The sequence below is a fragment of the Podarcis tiliguerta genome (genome assembly GCF_965153285.1).
Source record: "Podarcis tiliguerta genome assembly, chromosome: Z".
Lineage (NCBI taxonomy): Eukaryota > Metazoa > Chordata > Lepidosauria > Squamata > Lacertidae > Podarcis > Podarcis tiliguerta.
This window is the reverse complement of record NC_139553.1, coordinates 12,379,978-12,398,203: the sequence shown is the minus strand read 5'-3', so window position 1 is coordinate 12,398,203 and position 18,226 is coordinate 12,379,978. Positions and strand designations below refer to the sequence as shown.

Sequence of the window (18,226 nt, the reverse complement as noted above, 5' to 3'; positions counted from 1 at the left end):
AGGATGCCCTTGTATGTGCTGCATGGAGTGTTTTAGCAGTGGTGTTCACCGTAGTCATTTACCTATGTTCCTATGCAAAAGGTCACAGCTTCAGTCCTAGGCATCTCTAGTTATCTCCTAATCTTTTGTAGGGAAAGTGGCTAATGCATATACAGTAGATGCTGATTTTTTTTAAAGGGTCAGGTAATAGGTAACGGGAAAGGCCTCTGTCCATGATCCTAAACTGCTGCTGATAGTGAAAGGAGACGGTACTATGCTAGCAGGATAGACAGATGGGAAGCTGCCTATGTTATGCTTTTAGGACAATGGCTTTTTGAATCCTTGGCCAAGAAATCTTAGGTTTACGTGCACAATGTGAATTAGCGCATTTTCAAACCAGTCAAGTGTGATCTGATATCTGGTGCCGAATGTGTAGGGTTGTAGAAAAAGTAAGCCCTGCTCAGAGAAGACCCATGGTAAACTTAGGCCCATGAATTTCAGTGGGTCTTCTCTGAGTAGGACTTAGTTCGCAGTAACCCGTAATAATTAATGGTGGGTTCTTCCTTGTTGTTCTGCCTTCACAACTTGTATTGCAAGCATAATGTTATCCCCACAAGTTGAATTCTGTTAGCATCACCCTTGGAAATAAGCCCACAAAATGTGCTAGTCTGCAATTTCATTTTTCCTTTAACAGACTAGCCTGAAAGGAACTGACTGGCAAAAGAGGGGCAGGTTGCTGAGTGGCCTTTGGCCAACAGCATTTTCTGGGCAATGGAAAGGAAAGGGGGCCTTCATGCCTTGATTTCTGTGCTAGGCCCAGAGAAGGGGTAGATTACTCTCGCCCTACTCTGCCAGCCTTCTCACTTGCCAGCATGCTGTTTCTTCTGTCCAGAGGCTACAAGGCAAGAGCTGAAATACAAGGCTGGTGTTACCCCTCGGCTGGCAGGTCATGTTGACTGTCCACTTTTTCTTCTTCAAGTGGCAAGTGTTAATAATATGTCCATCTTACGTAAATCGCTTAGAGGGTTTCTACAATTGCTAAACAAATCCTGTTAAATAAAAAAAAAAATCCATATTGCACCTTGTTTTCGCTCCTATCCTTCCCTAGGCAAAGTCACAAGCTTAATAATTGTCATTGTTAATATTATTAAAATTTATTACCTGCCCTTCATCCTAAGGTCCCAGGTGGGTTACAACAGTTTAAAACAGAAATAAGGTGGATTCTAAAATTGTACACCTCAGATGTCGAAAGCTGCAGTAAGGAAGTGTGTCTTCAGCACTCCGACCAGAATCATTATAATGAAGGTGTCAGATGGCCCTCTATGGGGAGGGAATTCTACAACTTAGGGGCTGCGACATAAAACACCCTCTCCTGTGTCATTGCAAAAAACAACAACACCCCAAGCTCCTGAGAGCAGAGGAACCACTAAGAAGGCCAGCTCTGCCAATCTTAGTACCCAAGAGGATCTCTAGTGAAATAGTTGCAGAGCTGCTCACAATCTTTGTGTTGTCACGGATACTAGCCAGTAGGCATCTTCCACAGCCAGTTTTCCCTGGTTCACTCTGAAATTTGCAGCAAACAGTGTTGTGTTTAAGCTTATCTCGGGGAAGAAAGATCATTTTGTGCTGAATATGGCATGGATTCTTGCAAATTGTCCAAACTACTCATTAATGACCCTGCTGGTGAGCTGCATGTCTGAGACCCCAGTGCTGGTGTAAAAGCAAGTGAGCAGCTCTGCGAGAAAGTGAAAGAGTCTATGGGAAGGTTATGAAAAGCAACCACTTTGTGATCCCATTCCCTATATGGATCCGGTTCCCTGCAGGGCCAAAACAAGCACTTGGGCCACATATGTTGTTTTCCCTGAAGAATAGCCAAGCCTAAGACGCATTGCAGATTCCTTCACCACCCACCCCATAATTGCCTGCATTCTGCAAAGGCTTTTTGTTGCGGCTGCATGCTGGGCTAATAGCTTCTTCCTATTATAAATCGTGAGGAAGCAGGAATTGTGTGTGTGAAAATCAGTGTGCTGAGGAAGAGGGTGTCCCCTCCTGCAGCCGAAGGATGTGGTGCATCCTCAGTAGGCTTTGTGCTGTCAATGCTGGACATGCGCCTCCCTTTGTGGGTACCAGTGTTCTTCAAGGAATTTAGGTAGCGTTGTAGAAATTACTAAGGCATTGGAACCAGTAGGCTGCATTGATGCTGTGGGGCCACAGGAAAGGTCCAGAATGTGTTGGTGCAAGTAGAATCTAACACTGAATGTTTAAAGTTTTTTGTAACCCTTCTGGCTGTGAAAGATGTGTGTGGATGATACCTACTGAAAGCTCAGAAGCTAGAGAGCTGCTGCCCGTCAGATTTCTTTCTAGGCCTGTGTGTTAAAAGTACAGGTGACTCCCCATTCATGTTGGGGGCTATGTTATGCACTCCATGCGCAAAAGTGAAATGTGCATAAGCGGGGAGCACCCTGGAGAGTCCTCATGGGTCATGAGGAGACCTTCCCCAGAGCCCAAAGATGACTGTAATCTGTCTCCATAGTTGGAGCCAGTAAATGCTTCTGGATACCAGTTGCTGGAAACCATAGGGAGGGGAGAGTGCTTCTCTTGTGCCCAGGCCAAGCTTTCAGGTTTCCCACAGGCATCTAGTTGGCCACTGCAAGAATACGATGCTGGATAAGATGGGCCATTGGCCTGATCCAGCAGGCTTTTCTTATGTTCTTAAATTATATACCAGATAAGTGGATAGAGTATTTCATTCCCTTCCAAGAGGGGAGGCGATTGTTTCCTAAGCTTGAATGGTGCTGATTTTAAGAATGGGAGGGGACTTGCTGTGTCTTGTGAATAGGTTTGGAAGTACTCAAGGCTGTGCCTGTGAGTTTTGTCAGCGAGATTTGCATGCCAGAAATTTTAACCAGGGGCCTATTGTTGAACATGGTCACTCACATATTAAAGTGTGTTATTGATAAGCCTATGGGAAGGTATATATTGATACCTAGGGAACCAAAGCTGCTGCTGTTATAAGTTTTGGGGTCAGTTCTTTTTGGTGAAGTAGTGGGACAAATGCCGTTTTATTCATTGATAAATAAAGCCTACTATTTATGGGGTATGAAGTATAGTATGTGACATCTTTAGAAGAATACAATGCTAGCAGTGAGGATCTTAATCTGCCCCCTTACTCCAAAATCTATGTTTTTAATGACAAAAATGACCCACAACCTTGGATGGATATGTACATAGGAACATAGCAACTGCCTACCCTGTGTTGCTCAGGAATTATTAAAACAACAAAAAACAATCCATGCCATGTTGAAATCAGTGGTTAAAATCAGTGCAGTTTTGAAAGGCTCCACCTATCATCTTGATTCAGAATGGTGCCCAATGCTCTTCAAGCATAGATGAAAACCTGCTGCTGCTTCTCAGGAACCATTGTGCCACATTTAATTGTGATACCTTAAGAGGTGTCCAAATGCAAAGCAAATGGACAGTTTTCCATAATGTAAACTGGATACATGAATGTTAGCGTTGGGATTATGAGGCAGGCATGATGAGATAAGTAGCACCAGGTTGTCTCTGGAGTGTCTCTTCCCACAGTGAAAATGCCCCTTCTCCTTTCTTCCCTGCTTGGTAACATGGACTCTTCCTATTGGCTCTCTTGCAGAGACTTGCCTCAGTATGGGCAGAAGCAGTGGCAATCGTATTTTGGGCGGACCTTTGATGTTTACACCAAGCTCTGGAAGTTCCAGCAGCAGCACCGGTAAGAGCCAACTCTGCATCGAGATGGCTGCCTACCTCTTCCAGGAACACGTGGGCCAGAGTGGTGTGTGTGATGGTGCCAGTTGGCTAGCTTGCCCAGGCCACCCTCCTTTCCTGGGCAAGAGAGCCTTAAACAACCCTCAGAAAAATAGAGCATTAACTCAATGGAGAAAATACAATACATAGTGCAAGTTAACTGCTTTTCCAGTCATGGAATCACAGAATTGTAGAGTTGGAAGGGACCTTGAGGGTCATCTAGTCCAACTCCCTGCAATGCAGGAATCTAAACTAAAGTATCTGTGACAGATGGCCATCCAGCCTCTGCTTATTAACCTCCAAGGAAGGAGAGTCCATCACCTCCTGAGGGAGTCTGTTCCACTGTAAAACGGCTCTTACCGTCAGAAAGTTCTTCCTGATATTTAACCAGAATCTCCTTTCTTGTAACTTGAATCCATTGGTTTAGGTCCTACAGTGCAGAGCAGGAAATAGCTTGCTCCATCTTCCATGTGACAGCCATTTTTAGCTATTGAAGATGTCTGTCCTATCTCCTCTCAGTCTCCTCTTAGCCAGGCTAAATATACACAACTCCCGCAACTGTCCCTTATAAGGCTTTGTTTCCAGACCTTTGATCATCTTGGTTGCCCTCCTCTGAACATGTTCCAGCTTGTCGATGACCTTCTTAAATTGCAGTACCCAGAATTGGACACAGTACTCCAGGTGTGGCTTGACCAAGGTAGAATAGAGCAGAAGTATGACTTTCCTTGTCGTTCATCTTCTCTCACAGAGTAGGTAGTTACTTGTTGGATGCTAAGAATCAGTATGAAACACTCTCAGCACCTCTGCCAAACTACAATTCCCATAAATGTCTGTGGGGAGGAGGGGATACTATGCCAGTTAAATTGGTAGAAGCATGTAGTATAGAAATGCCCCTTGAGGTGGTGTGTGTGAGAGAGAGAGGGGGCGGGGAGAAATGTGGTTATCAGCAAATGAGCTTAATACTGCCTTCTGAGGCTCTGAGGATTTCTCAGGGAATTAATGCAACATTTCTTGACTGGTTGCAGAATTATTATTGACAATCTGGGGTGGGAATGAGTACACTATCCATGAGAGAATGGATGACTAAAATCTGGGGCATAGTATGTATGGTAAAGCTCACACTTATAATCAGAACCAGAGAGGGAAGACAGCAAGATAATGGAGAAAGGAGACTCATTATAATGTACTGGAGCAATAATTGTGTTGCTTGGAACCTTGTAATATTGATTTGCTGTACTTGATTTTGGTACATGAATATATCCTGCTATGTTCAGTTCTAGGTATTCCTTTTATTTTGGGCAGTATTATATTTTGTTATTTTTAATTAATATATATGTATGTGTATAAACATATAGAACGTGACACTCTCCCTTTCTTCTCCGCAAAAATAAAGGCAAGTTCTGGACAATCGGTACGGATTAAAGCGCTGGCAAATTGGCGAAATCGCTTCCAAGATTGGGCAGCTTTACTACCACTACTAGTAAGTGACAACCCTTCCTGGATGCAGTGTCTGTGTGTGTCTGTGTGTGTGTCTGTCTGTCTGTCTGTCTGTCTCAGTCTCTCTGTAGTGAAAGTCTTGCTGGCCTTAGCAATTAAGAGTGGCAAAAAGTTCAGTGGGATGTCAGAAGTGCCAGGAGGACTGCTGTGAGACGGACAGCCCTCTCAGCCAAGGGCAGGAGGGGTACATGTTCATCTAGCAGAGCACTGAGCCCTTTGTGTTTCTTCCCACACAGCCTTCGCACGTCTGAAACCAGCTACCTGAATGAAGCCTTTTCCTTCTACTCTGCTATCCGCCAGAGGTCTTACTACTCGCAAGTCAACAAAGAAGACAGGTCAGGCCATGCCTCAGTCTTGTGAGTTTTTTGCAATTTAAAAGTGAGAAGTGCTGGATTGTCAAACTTGTGTGACTTGGCAGCTGGTGGGCAGCCACTTTCAGTTCAGTTGGCATCCCTTGGCTACCTGTGTGTCTCCTCCCTTGAGGTGCAGGTGTTGGCAGGAGCAGGGATGGGGGAACCTGTGGCTCCTCACATGTCATTAGACCGTAATGCCCATCAAGCCCAAGCTGGGGTCTGGGGTGAAGGAATTGCAGTTCAGCAGAATCTGAAGGGCTACAAGTTCCCTATCCCTGATGAGTCATAGGCAGCTGTTGAATGAGGGCCCAGGAGTAGGAGCCAAGTGAGTCAATCAAGGAAGAAGCCAAGACTTTATGTGAGCCAGATCCAGGAGAAACCTATTATTATCCAAAACTGTAGCACATGGGTACTCGTGGCTCTCCATTTGTTCTTAGACTCCAGATTATTATTTTTATTTCAACGTTTGTATCCTGCTTTTCACCATCTAGGTCTCAAAGCGGCTTACAACAAAGAATCGAAAAAGAAAAAAGAAAGTACAGTGGTGCCTCGCAAGACGAAAAGAATCTGTTCCGCGAGTCTCTTCGTCTTGCGGTTTTTTTCGTCTTGCGAAGCAAGCCCATTAGCGGATTAGCGCTATTAGCGGCTTAGCGGGCTTAGCGGATCAGCTGATAAGCGGCTTAGCGGCTTGGGAAAAAGGGGGGAGGGAGGAAAAAAACCCCGCAGGAACTCGCAAGGCATTTTCGTCTTGCAAAGCAAGCCCATAGCAAATTCGTTTTGCGAAGCACCTCCAAAACGGAAAACCCTTTCGTCTAGCGGGTTTTCCGTCTTGCGAGGCATTCGTCTTGCGGGGCACCACTGTAATGCAAAACATCCAAGAAGTATTCAGGGTGCAGTGGCCTCCTGAAACATAATGGTCTTGACCAGGTGCCTGAAACTTAGTAGGGACAGTGTCTGTCTAACTTCTTGTGGAGAGTTCCATAGAGTTGGGCCTACAACATTGAGGGTGCAGATCCTTTTTGGCATTGAGTTGTTGTTTTGGTTTCTCATCACTACTCATTCAGGAATCTTTTATAAGCCCTGTTGAGGAGAGCCAGTTACCACCCTGGCTTGGTGGAGCCACTTGGGTATTTAGGAGCCCATCACTGCCCAGGGTACTGCTTTCATCTGTAACACACACCCCTTTCCAGCAGATGTAACATTCCAGCCTGTGAATGAACAGGGTTTCCAGAGTGTTCTTCAGAAGTATGCCTTATCTCTGCTCAATGTTCCAAAGCAATGTCCCCTTCAACACTTTGGCGAGCAAGTAGATAAAGAGAAAGAAAAGACATAAATACATGGAATAATGAGTAAGGCAACTCTGTACTTGGGAAAAGAACTTAGGGTAAAAGCAAGAACCCTAAGCCAAGTGCCACAACAGATATCTTATGGATGATATAAGTGTCAAGCCGGCTTTACAAGCCCAATTTTCCAGAATCATTTGGGAAATAAGACCCTATTAACTAATTATAGTATAGATAGGGTGAACCCACAGAATCAGCAACTTGCTGCAGTCAGCCCTTTGGAACTGTCTTCCCTGTTATGGCTGTTTACTTTTAAGGAAAGGGGTGGTGCTGTGATGTTTTTTATTTTAATGATCTTTTTTATGTGTGTGTGCGCGTGCCCCAAAATAATACAATTTTTAACACACACACACACACACACATATATATTCTACTAACGCTTAATTGTTTTTTGATGATTGCTTTTTAATATGTTTTTAGCTGTTTTTATTTTAGTTGTCAGCCGCCTTTAGTCCCATTAGGGGAAAAGGCAGGGTATAAATAAATACAGCAGCAGCAGTAATAATACCCCTGGTGGGCTTTAATGCAGGGGAAGCCGAATACAAAACTGTAGGTTCCCGACAGGAGCCCCAGTGGCTGCTGCAGAGAGGGTGAAAGGCTTGGGATTTTTGACCTGGAAGCCCCTTCCCAGCCAAACATGCCTTAACGCTAGCTGCTTTGGAGAATACCTGTCTGATATCTTCATTGGAGGTGTGAAACCAGTCCTTGGGTGCCCTTTGCTAGGGATCGTCTACATGAAACTCCAGGGTGCCAGGATGCCTGCCACTACCTTCTATGTCACCCACAAAAGGTCTTAGGGGATATCTGTTCAAAAACCCACAATGCATGATGATAAACTGCAAGAAATGTCACAACAACACTGGGCACAAACTTGGGACTTCAAACATCTTGGAAGGTGCTGCCAAAAAGAGGGCCCTCTCTCCCGTTTTAGCAGGGGGTTCCCATGCAAGCCCTTTCCTGGTTCAGGAAGGGGCTTTCATGCAATCCTGTTAAGCTTGAGCAGGATTTAACTTCTCATCAGCTGAAGAGTGGGAGGTTATTTATTTTATTTTATTTATTTATTTATTTTGTATACTGCCCTTCACCTGAGGATTGCTGAGTGGTTTATGGTAGAAAAACATTGCAGGATTTAACCCTACCTGCCACCATATGTTGCCACTAGTGATGCCAGCTGATGGGGTGGCTGGGTAGGCATGGTTTGGGGAATACAGCCTTGGGGGCCAAGATTGCCCCACAGACTGAATCTTACCCGATTCTTTTCTTAAGGGATACAAGCTTTCTTCTTACATGCTCTAAATCCAGCCATTTTGTTCCTTTCTGTCAGAAGCTGGATTTAGTAACGGAGGAACCTGCATTATTCCAGGCCTATTTGTCAATCTCACTGGCCATGGCTTTCCAGGGTCTCAGGCAGGGAAAAGTATTTGCCCATCTGCAGCCACCTGAGTCGTTTGGCTAGAAGTGCCAGACATTGAATGTGGGACCTTTTGCATGCAAATCCTGTTCTCTAGAGCTATGATCCCTCCCATTGGCCAGATAGCTGTGCTGGCAGGTAGTAAAGAGGCACGTAGACCTCCAGAGTAAATTATCTCTGGTCCTCCAAGCACTTGTCCTCTCAAGCTCCAATAATTCTACACGCACTGAAAGTGAAATATTTCTGCCTATACTACAGCTGTGATTAAAATCTAACATGGGCATCACTTGATATTCCTTCACAGGAGCCATGTTCCTCTTCATTTCTCTTCCATCTGCTAAATAATTTTCCCTTCTCCAATTTCCTTTCCTCTTTTTTTCTTCCCTCCCAGGCCTGAACTGGTAGTTAAGAAGCTGCGTTATTATGCACGATTCATTGTGGTTTGCCTTTTACTGAACAAAATGGATGTCGTCAAGGATCTTGTAAAGGTAAAACCAATAGTACCATTGTGATGTGTGTAGTTAAGACTTTGCACATGCTCCAAGGAGCTCGGGGCCTTGTATTAGCTTTGCCACGACCATGTGAGTGCACACTAAGTTGAGGATGGCCAGAAAGCATTTGTGCCTGGCTTTTCCCCCACTGAAGCTCAGCGCTCTAATCACTATGCCATCTTGACTGTCCAATAGCAATTCCCAAATTCTGTGCAGTGAGAAATTAATGGAAGGGTCCTGGAATCTCAGGGTATCCATCCATAGAGGAGGCTGTTCGTTGTGTTGCTGTATGAATCATTGCCCTATTCTTGCTTGCTTCCAGTCAGCCCCTGCCTTGGTGCAGATAATACTTGGTTATAAAGTGCAGTTGGATTACTCCCGCCCGGAAACAATGTCCCCACTGTGGAAGGACATGTGGATCCAGAATTGGCCTCCACAGTCACTTATAGTTAAAGCTATGGTCGTATAGTTAAAGCTATGGTTTTCCCAGTAGTGATGTATGGAAGTGAGAGCTGGACCATAAAGAAGGCTGATCGCCGAAGAATTGATGCTTTTGAATTGTGGTGCTGGAGGAGACTTTTGAGAGTCCCATGGACTGCAAGAAGATCAAACCTATCCATTCTTAAGGAAATCAGCCCTGAGTGCTCACTGGCAGGACAGATCGTGAAGCTGAGGCTCCAATATTTTGGCCACCTCATGAGAAGAGAAGACTCCCTGGAAAAGACCCTGATGTTGGGAAAGATTGAGGGCACAAGGAGAAGGGGACGACAGAGGTCAAGATGGTTGGACAGTGTTCTCGAAGCTACAAACATGAGTCTGACCAAACTGCGGGAGGCAGTGGAAGACAGGAGTGCCTGGCGTGCTCTGGTCCATGGGGTCACAGAGAGTTGGACACGACTAAACGACTAAACAACAACAAGTCACTTACGGACTCGTTAAAACCATGTTTATGGAAGACAATCTTACTTGGCTGCAAGTGATCACCAAAGAAGAAGAAGCGGCCTCAGAACTTCCCACTCTTAGGATTAGATGGCTTTTCTGGGCTTTCTTCTTTTTCCAATTAGGTTTTTGGCCACTCTCTCCCTCTCAGTTTTTCCTCTTTCAGGGTTGTTATGCAAGTTATGCAAGTACAATAGTGCATGTAGAAACATCGGAGGCTGGAGTAATGATTCTGGTATACTGTAAAGGCATAAACCTCTCCAAGTGTAAGAGGAAACAGCAGTGCTTCCATTATTAATTTGAAGTGGTGGTGAAGTTTGTCTTGCGTGCATAAAAATAATAATATCGGGCACAGTATTCTATGACAGGGTCTGGTCTGCAAGCGTCATTCAGGTGGCCCACAGCATGTCTGCAGGAGCAGCAGTTGTGAATGGAGGGTGCAACTTACTGCTCTGTTGTTCTCATAACTCAGCAGTTCACCTGGAAGCCGGGTGGTATGGACCTGAAGTGATGGAGGGGAAGAGGCACTTGAAAGGAGTGGAAAGCAGTGGATTTAATAGAAGGCTGGATTTAAGGAGTTCATTCATGATTAAATTAAAAATCATCTAGCATAGTGCATTATTATTATGGTTATTGTTACATTTATATCCCACAGTTCCTCCAAGGAGTTCAAGGTGGTGTACATAGTTCTTCCTCTCTCAATTTTATCCTCACAACAGCCCTGTAGGTTAGACTAAGAGACTATGACTGGTCAAAGGTCACCCAGTGAGCTTTGTGGTGGGGCTTAGAACTCTGGTCTCCCAGGTCTTAGTCTAGCACTCTAACTGCTACACCACACTGGCTCTGCATTACAATAGCTACACAGTAATTTGCCAACACCCATAGCACTTTCCAAGTAGTTGCAGGTTGGGGGAGTGGAAGTTTGGGAACCACTGCTCTGTGAGAACAGTTGCACATTTGAGAATATGATAGCTCAGAGCCGAGATGCATAATATGGTGAATGAAAACGAATCAGAGAAGCTCAGACCAAAGAATACACAGAGCCTTTGGAAAAAGTACCGATCGAGATCTGCCTGAATATGAGAGTAGAATGGTAAAGTGAGAGGCAGCAGATAATGAAATGGAAAGGACCTTCACACAGGTGGCTGGAGGAGTGGAACAAACAAATGATTAAGTTGTGATCCTGGAGGAGGGGAATGAAACCATTAGCAGACATTAAGAAACATCTTGAGATGGCAGAGATAGAGCTGAGAGAGAAATGATCCTGTGTACAAGTTGGAATGAATTCAAAGGAAAAAGCTACCGAGCCTGTGCCAATTCTCTTGGGGGGGAAATGGAAGGAACTTTTTTTCCAAATTAGGACGGAAAATCATGGCCAACAGGAAATGGGATTGGAAGATATGTAACTGGTTACGAATTAATTAATATACAACAAATGGATAACTATGGATTTTTATCCTTATAGTGGATGTTGGGTTTTTATTTTTGTTTTTGAGATAAGGTCAACATACCAGATTGGAAGAAGACTATTCTAGGCATGTAGTGATAATAACAACTGGGGAACCCCTTTCGGACTTTTTTGTGGAAATGAGAATTAACTTGTGTCTGGGGTTGAAGATTGGGAAAACATCATCTAGCTGAATGCAAAACAGCTGGGTATTATAATGGAATGCAGCTAGATACCATCCTGCAGTGAATGCTTTGAATCAGAAGTTCTCACCACTCTTTTTATGTTTTATTATCTTTTTCTTCATCTAGTTTTCCTTTTTCCTTTTATCCGCTATGCTTTTGCTTATTTTTTGTTTTCTTCATTATGTCTCTACTCTGGCTTAATGAGGTTAGAAGGTGATGGTTGGCAGGTGAAAGACCCTGCGTGAGGTGCAGGGAAGGGAAGATCTCCCAGGGTTGGAGGCTGGGAGAAGAAAGGGAAGCTCCCAGGTGAGATAGGAAGGGTGACAAGGGTTAAGGATCTACCTTTGGGAGAGGGCTTTTTTCATCATCCACCTGCCCTGCTTTCTCTTTTTCTTTTCTTTCTCTCTTTTTTGTTTTTTGCTTTTACTTTTATTTAGATTAGTTTGATTACTTTGTTTTTTATTATAGTGAATGTTGAAAAATTTCAATGATGATGATGATGATGTAGCACAGCTTACTAGGAAGCGGAAATGTGCCAACCAGCGTGGATGTGGCCATGCACCATGGATCCTCGCTTCCTTACCTCTAGTTTACTGCTGTTACTGCTTCCCTGAACACTCTAAACAAATTTTTTTGAGCATTGCCACATGTTTGCTTACTTACTGCACATGCCTACTCACAAAATCTAATCAAGTTAGCCCCCCGCCCAAAGCAGCACTAAATCATCTCATTTGTTGCTCTCTGTGCTTTCTAGGAATTGTCAGATGAGATTGAAGACTACACCCACCGCTTCAACACAGAAGACCAAGTGGAGTGGAATCTGGTTCTCCAAGAGGTGGCTGCATTTGTCGAGGTGAGGACTTAAAAGTGAATCGCTGCATTTTCCTTTCTTTCTGAAAGAGCGCAGTGTCTTCCCAGATCTTGACTCATATCCTACATCTTCTGCGATAATCCTCAGGCAAAAGGGGCATTTAGCTCAGTGTTCTATCTTCTACAGTAGCTAGGCAAATCCCCTAAGAAATTGGCAAGCAAAGGATGATGGAGTGTTCCCATTTGTTCCCAACATTGGGTAGTTAAAGGCTGCTGCGGAATATGTAGACACTTAATTCTTACAACTAATACCTCTTGTCTTCTCTGTTAATTGGTATTTTTAGCAAGCCATCTGAGCTAGTTACCATTATTGTAGTTTGCTATTATGAGAAGCAGAGTTTTTGCTTAAAAGGCAAACCACACACCCATGCTTCTAGGTCTCATTATTTTAGTGAGAAGCTTTTAAATGCTGAAAGAAACGGGAGGGCATCGTCTTCCTTCTGTGCCTTCATCTCCTACTACTCATTCCCCCTCCTAGTAACTCACCCCCTGCTTCTATATTGTCCTTTGCCTTTTCCAAATAGGAACAATTGCTTTCATAGTGTTAGAAAAAGTAAATTGAGCAACATTATACAAGGGAAGCAACATCACTCAGTGGTAGAAGATCTGCTTTGCATGCAAAACATCCCAGATTCAATCCCTAATATGGCATTTCCAGGGATGTCCCCTGTCTGAGACCATAGGGAGTCATGACCAAAGAGTGTTGGCAATACTGAGTTTGATGAGCCAATGGTCTGACTTGGTATAAGGTAGCTTCCAGTGTTCCTAAGATAATATAAATTTTGCCAGCATGTATGTGTATATATACAAAAAGCAGAATTATTTATTCCTAAGTGGGAAGGAATAGAATGCAAGAGCCGTACTCATAAGCCATATGTATAATTAAGACTAGAATCTTGCAGGGAGCATTCCTTTGATCACAGCTGCTCTTATTACTTCTGGACTTTCCAAAGCTCGCAGTAATACATCAGAGGCTGATTTGCAGTTCACCTGGTGCTGCTCCATCCTCATGGTAAAGCGAGTCTTCTCCAAAAGAAACAAGCTTAGTACAGGATAATTGGCAAACAGAATCCCAAATCACAGTGGCAGTTAGCATTAGTGTTAACCTGCTCCATTGCCCCTTTCATCCAGCTTAATGTAGTTGACTTTATGGGAAAGAGCTTCTGAATTTCTGCACACCCACACTCACACACTCCCAGCAGAATATTTGGGGAAATACGAGGCTTGCTAATTGCTTGTTCTTTTGTTGCTGTGTTTTTATTACTTCCAGCAAGGCTTAACCTGAGTCCAGATAATTCATGCCAGGGACCCTCATTCTTATGCCTGTCTCCCTTTCTTTCCAGGCAGACCCTGTGATGGTGTTGAATGATGACAACACCCTTGTGATCCTCTCCAACCGCCTCTCTGAAACGGGAGCCCCTCTGCTGGAGCAGGGGATGATCGTAGGGCAGCTGACTCTCGCAGATGCGCTTATTATTGGCAACTGCAACAATCAGGTGGGATCCTGTACACAAGCCTTTCGTCCCATGTCACAAGTGGGGTCATTTTAAATCAAGCAATCCAACTTTTTTACCTCATGTCATCCAGTTTTCTTAATATTTTGTACTCTTGTTGAATGATCAAAACTAAATTTAAATCCAAAATTTTAGCTTTTTATTTCATCCCTTTTTTGAGTTATGAGGGTTTGAAATTAAAAAAATAAATGACAATTTTGGCTTTGTCGGACTACACATAAACCTTAAAAGCTCAATCCAGCATTGAGAAACTGAAAACACCAATCTCTTCAGAACTTCATATGAAAGGTCACAAGATGGACTTATTTTAAATTTAAGTTGGACATCATGCTGAATCGTGGTTCATTTTCCATAATCATGGCTCAGTGTTAGGTCTGAATTGAACCAATCTTTGTCCCCAGGGATGAACGTGGTCTTCCAGGCTACACAGAGTGTAGAGCACAGGTGCATAAAGCAGCCCTTGACACTTCCTACCACCCACATTTCTTTTAAACAAACTAGGAGGAAAATCTCTGCTCAAGGCCCTGGAGAGAGTCATCGCAGGTCAGAAACAGATGGCACCGGGCTGAAAGAACCATTGATCAGGCTCTGTAAAGAGATGCTGATTAATTTATAAAAGTCACACATGTCAAAATCACAACTTGAGCTTTAAAAAGCCTGTTGCCATGTTGCAAGCTGCATTATCCATATGAACAGGCTTTAAAAAATAATTAGACAAAGGTTATATCTATTTGACAAACATAATTGGCTTTCTAATATAGCAGAGGTAGCCAACGAGGCACTCTCCATATGTTGCTGGACCCCAACTCCCATCATCCCCAACCAGCATGGCCAGCAGTAAGGGATGATGGGAGCTGAAGTCCAATGACATGCAGAGGGCACCATGTTGGCTACCCCTGTACTATAGCATAAAGTATCTATGGCTCCCCCAAAGAATTCTGGGAATAGTAGTTTAATGAGGGTGCTTTGAAGTATACTGAAGATCCCTAACAAACACACACACACACACACACACACCCCTATAATTTTTAGAATTATCTATGAAGAGAGAGTGGTAATGATATAGGCCCTCAACAGTAATTTTAAGCATAATTTTTGAAAAGGGATCTGGGCTTCTCCCTGCATTACCTTTATGACTGTGTTCTGCCAGTTTTCTAGACTTTTTAGAGGGTGAATGTTTTGCTCCTTTATATGGCTTTATGATTTGACTTTTAAATACGTATATTCTGATACTATTTTTAGTATTTTGCACTGCATTGTGCTTCTATTGTAATAATTGTAAAGTGGTATGCAAGGTTTCAATTTTTGTTTTTTTGTTTTGAAAAGCTGGTACAGACACATAATGGGATGCGGGTGGCACTGTGGGTAAAACCTCGGCGCCTAGGACTTGCCAATCGCATGGTCGGCGGTTCGAATCCCAGCGCCTGCCAACCTAGCAGTTCGAAAGCACCCCCAGGTGCAAGTAGATAAATAGGGACCGCTTACCAGCGGGAAGGTAAACGGCGTTCCGTGTGCTGCGCTGGCTCTCCAGATGCAGCTTGTCACGCTGGCCACGTGACCCGGAAGTGTCTCCGGACAGCGCTGGCTCCCGGCCTATAGAGTGAGATGAGTGCACAACCCTAGAGTCTGGCAAGACTGGCCCGTACGGGCAGGGGTACCTTTACCTTTACAGACACATACTTACTTGGTAGCTCAAAAGACTTTTATTTCCAGCACTAATGGATGAAATTACACATAATTGGAGCTTTCAACAAGGACTAGAAGTTCCAGACCTTTCTTTATATACGACTTGACATTTCTTGATTACATATACAGCAGAGCCATCATTTTCAAGGCAGCCATTGTCACAAGCCTGACCCATCTGGAACTATACTTGACAGTCAAATAATGCTTAATATTCTTTCTTTATGTGAGGACACATTTTATTCTTACTCCCCACCCCCACTCCAATGACCTGGACCTCATTACTTAAAAAACCTATATGTAACTGTACTTATTCTATGTGCTTATTTTTTTGTTTGGCTTTTTATGTTTTAATTTCCATCTGTTATGTAATTATTCTTGCCTATTTATATACAATTAAAAAATTCAAAAAAATCTTTACCCACCAGAAATGGCTTTCATTATCCTAAAAACCTTTAATTTGCAACTGTGTCTCTGGTAGGTGAAGTTCAGCGAGCTGACAATCGACATGTTCCGGATGCTGCAAGCTCTGGAGAGGGAACCTATGAACTTGGCATCACAAATGAGCAAGCCAGGGCTGCAGGCAAGTCCCCTCATCTTTCAGCCCTGCACTCACCAGGCGAGGCAGTAGAAATTTATTTTAACTTTGGTTTGAGATCAGTTGGAATTCCATGTTGAGCTAATTGTATAGATCTGAGGAGCAGCTGTGCTGAGATGAAAAATCTATAACCTCCTTTCTTTTAGTGACATGCGCTGCTTGTTTCTTTCTTTCTTTTTTTATATAGGAGACAACCGAAAAGCCAGCAAGAAGGGAAAACCCTCACAAGTACTTGCTGTACAAGCCAACCTTCAGTCAGCTGTACACCTTCTTGGCTGCGTCGTTTAAGGTTTGTGCCAAAGGAGGAGGTGCCTCTTTCTAGTGATAGAATATCCCAAATAGTGAAGGCTCATCCAATAGGTTGCCCCAACAACTTCAGTCTGCCATGAGTCAGCCAGCATCTTCCTGTCTTCTTAGTTGCAACCACTGGGGGGGGGGCTGTCAGCTCCTTCATCTGTCTCAGTGTAGTCACTTGTATAACTCAGCAGGGATGAGAATGGGAGCAAAACTAGGATTAGGAGGTTCTACCTATTGTTGGCTCTGGCACTATCTACTGTTGGCTTCCATGCCTTCCGCCCCGCCAGCCACCACTGCTCCTAAAATACCATTTTGCTGAGTCAAAATGCAAGTGAGCAGGTGTGTCTCCTGAGAACAAAAGGTGTTTATGGAGCGCAATTGAAATGAATAATGACAAATTTAAAAAAATACCATCATTGCTATGAATTGAATTTTATTCATCTGTTTAAACTGTTTTATACAACCTTTGCTTTGGAGAGCTCAAGGCAGCAAGCAACAGCAATTTAATTTTCAAATTACCCTGCAGTGAACGCTTAAAGCAGAAGTGGAAGACAATTGAATACAGCAGCAATAAAAAATTCACAAAACCAAAGGCAGTTTCAAATTGGGGGGGGGGGGGGGAGAACCACTACTACCACCACCACCATTAGATAAGGGAGCAGTTTCCAGTCCAAAGAGAGATATTTTTTTATACCAGCCTATTGAAGGCTGCTGCAAGAGGAGCTGAGGCAGGTTTCCCTCAGAGTTTGTACAGTTGGACACAAATTTAGAATTAGGAAGAGGAGAGAGAAAGAGAGGCTGTTTTGCCTCTTCCAGAGATGGGTGGGTTGGTTTATATACAGTCATCCTGACTTGAACAGGTTCTTGTAATAATTTTAAAAAGACTGTCAAACCTATTTGAACAGAAGCAACAGCAAGACAAAAGAGGTTTCTTTGTGCGTTGCCTGGAGGTTGGCAATGATTTTTTTAAATAAAAAAGTTGAAAGCGGCATATGAGAGCGTCACTTCCGTGTTGCTCTGCCCCCTCCCAAGCATTCATTCATTCATTTAGCAGTATATGCCGCTTGGTTGTAACGAAACCTCTGTTTACAGGAACCATTAAAAAGATCAATAGGAAACCCAACTGTTTTGCGTTGATCATTTAAATGGAAAAACATCAAGACTTACTGCCCCTGGGGTTTGCCAACACTACTCCAGAGCCCCTCCTGGACAGCACGGATGGGGTGCTGCTGTGTAACAGGGTGGACAATAGACCACAGCATCCCCTGTCTGTCTCTCTGGCCCATCACCAGATGCTGATCTCCTAATCCCATTCCAAGATCAATAGGTTTTCTGGTAAAGGAGATAGTATTTTTACAGACAATAGCAACACCTGCCCTTTGTCCTCCTCCGCCCAAGTCTAGCCTAGCGCTGTAACAAGTACCCAGAGGGACACGGCTGAGTTAGGTCAGGCCCACCCAACTCACCCATCCAAGTCTTGGTAATGCATACCACATCTGCCCTTTTATCCACCACCAGTTTGTGGGTGAGCATGGTCTTATTGTGGACTGACCTGGCATTCAATAAGAGCACCATTGGACCAGAGGGCTAAGAAGTAAGCTATCGGCAACTTCCAGATGGGTGAAAGGCGGACAAGAGCCTCTGCCCCAGTTGTGTGGAAACAGGAGAGGAGTCTCAATGGAGCTAGCAGTGGGAAGGACACTAGAACTCAAAGATATCCAGTGAAGCTGAATGTTGGAAGATTCAGGACAAATAAAAGGAAGTGTTTCTACACCACATAGTTAAACTATGGAACTCACTCCTGCAGGAGGCAAGAATGGCCCACCAATTTGGATG

At 43.8% G+C, this 18,226-nt stretch overlaps 1 protein-coding gene and 1 long non-coding RNA gene across 8 annotated transcripts in view; both read left to right on the top strand.

Annotated features, from left to right (window-relative positions):
* The window catches only part of LOC310669698, a 173,191-nt gene that overhangs the window by 120,591 nt on the left and 34,374 nt on the right, over positions 1-18,226 (top strand). The window lies entirely within an intron of this gene.
* The window catches only part of SCAI (suppressor of cancer cell invasion), a 75,635-nt gene that overhangs the window by 43,374 nt on the left and 14,035 nt on the right, over positions 1-18,226 (top strand). For 4 of the 7 annotated variants that reach the window (XR_014507209.1, XM_083423709.1, XM_083423707.1 and 1 more), the window contains 8 exons: positions 3,632-3,727; positions 5,156-5,242; positions 5,496-5,594; positions 8,758-8,854; positions 12,183-12,281; positions 13,642-13,794; positions 15,977-16,078; positions 16,281-16,382. Coding sequence is in view for 5 of the 7 variants with exons in the window: in XM_083423709.1 (XP_083279835.1) it covers positions 3,632-3,727; positions 5,156-5,242; positions 5,496-5,594; positions 8,758-8,854; positions 12,183-12,281; positions 13,642-13,794; positions 15,977-16,078; positions 16,281-16,382 (835 nt within the window). In the remaining 2 variants the exon portion in view is untranslated. Of the gene's footprint in view, positions 1-3,631; positions 3,728-5,155; positions 5,243-5,495; positions 5,616-8,757; positions 8,855-12,182; positions 12,282-13,641; positions 13,795-15,976; positions 16,079-16,280; positions 16,383-18,226 lie in introns of all 7 variants that reach the window. The other 3 variants (XR_014507210.1, XM_083423708.1, XM_083423706.1) reach the window with 1 other exon arrangement.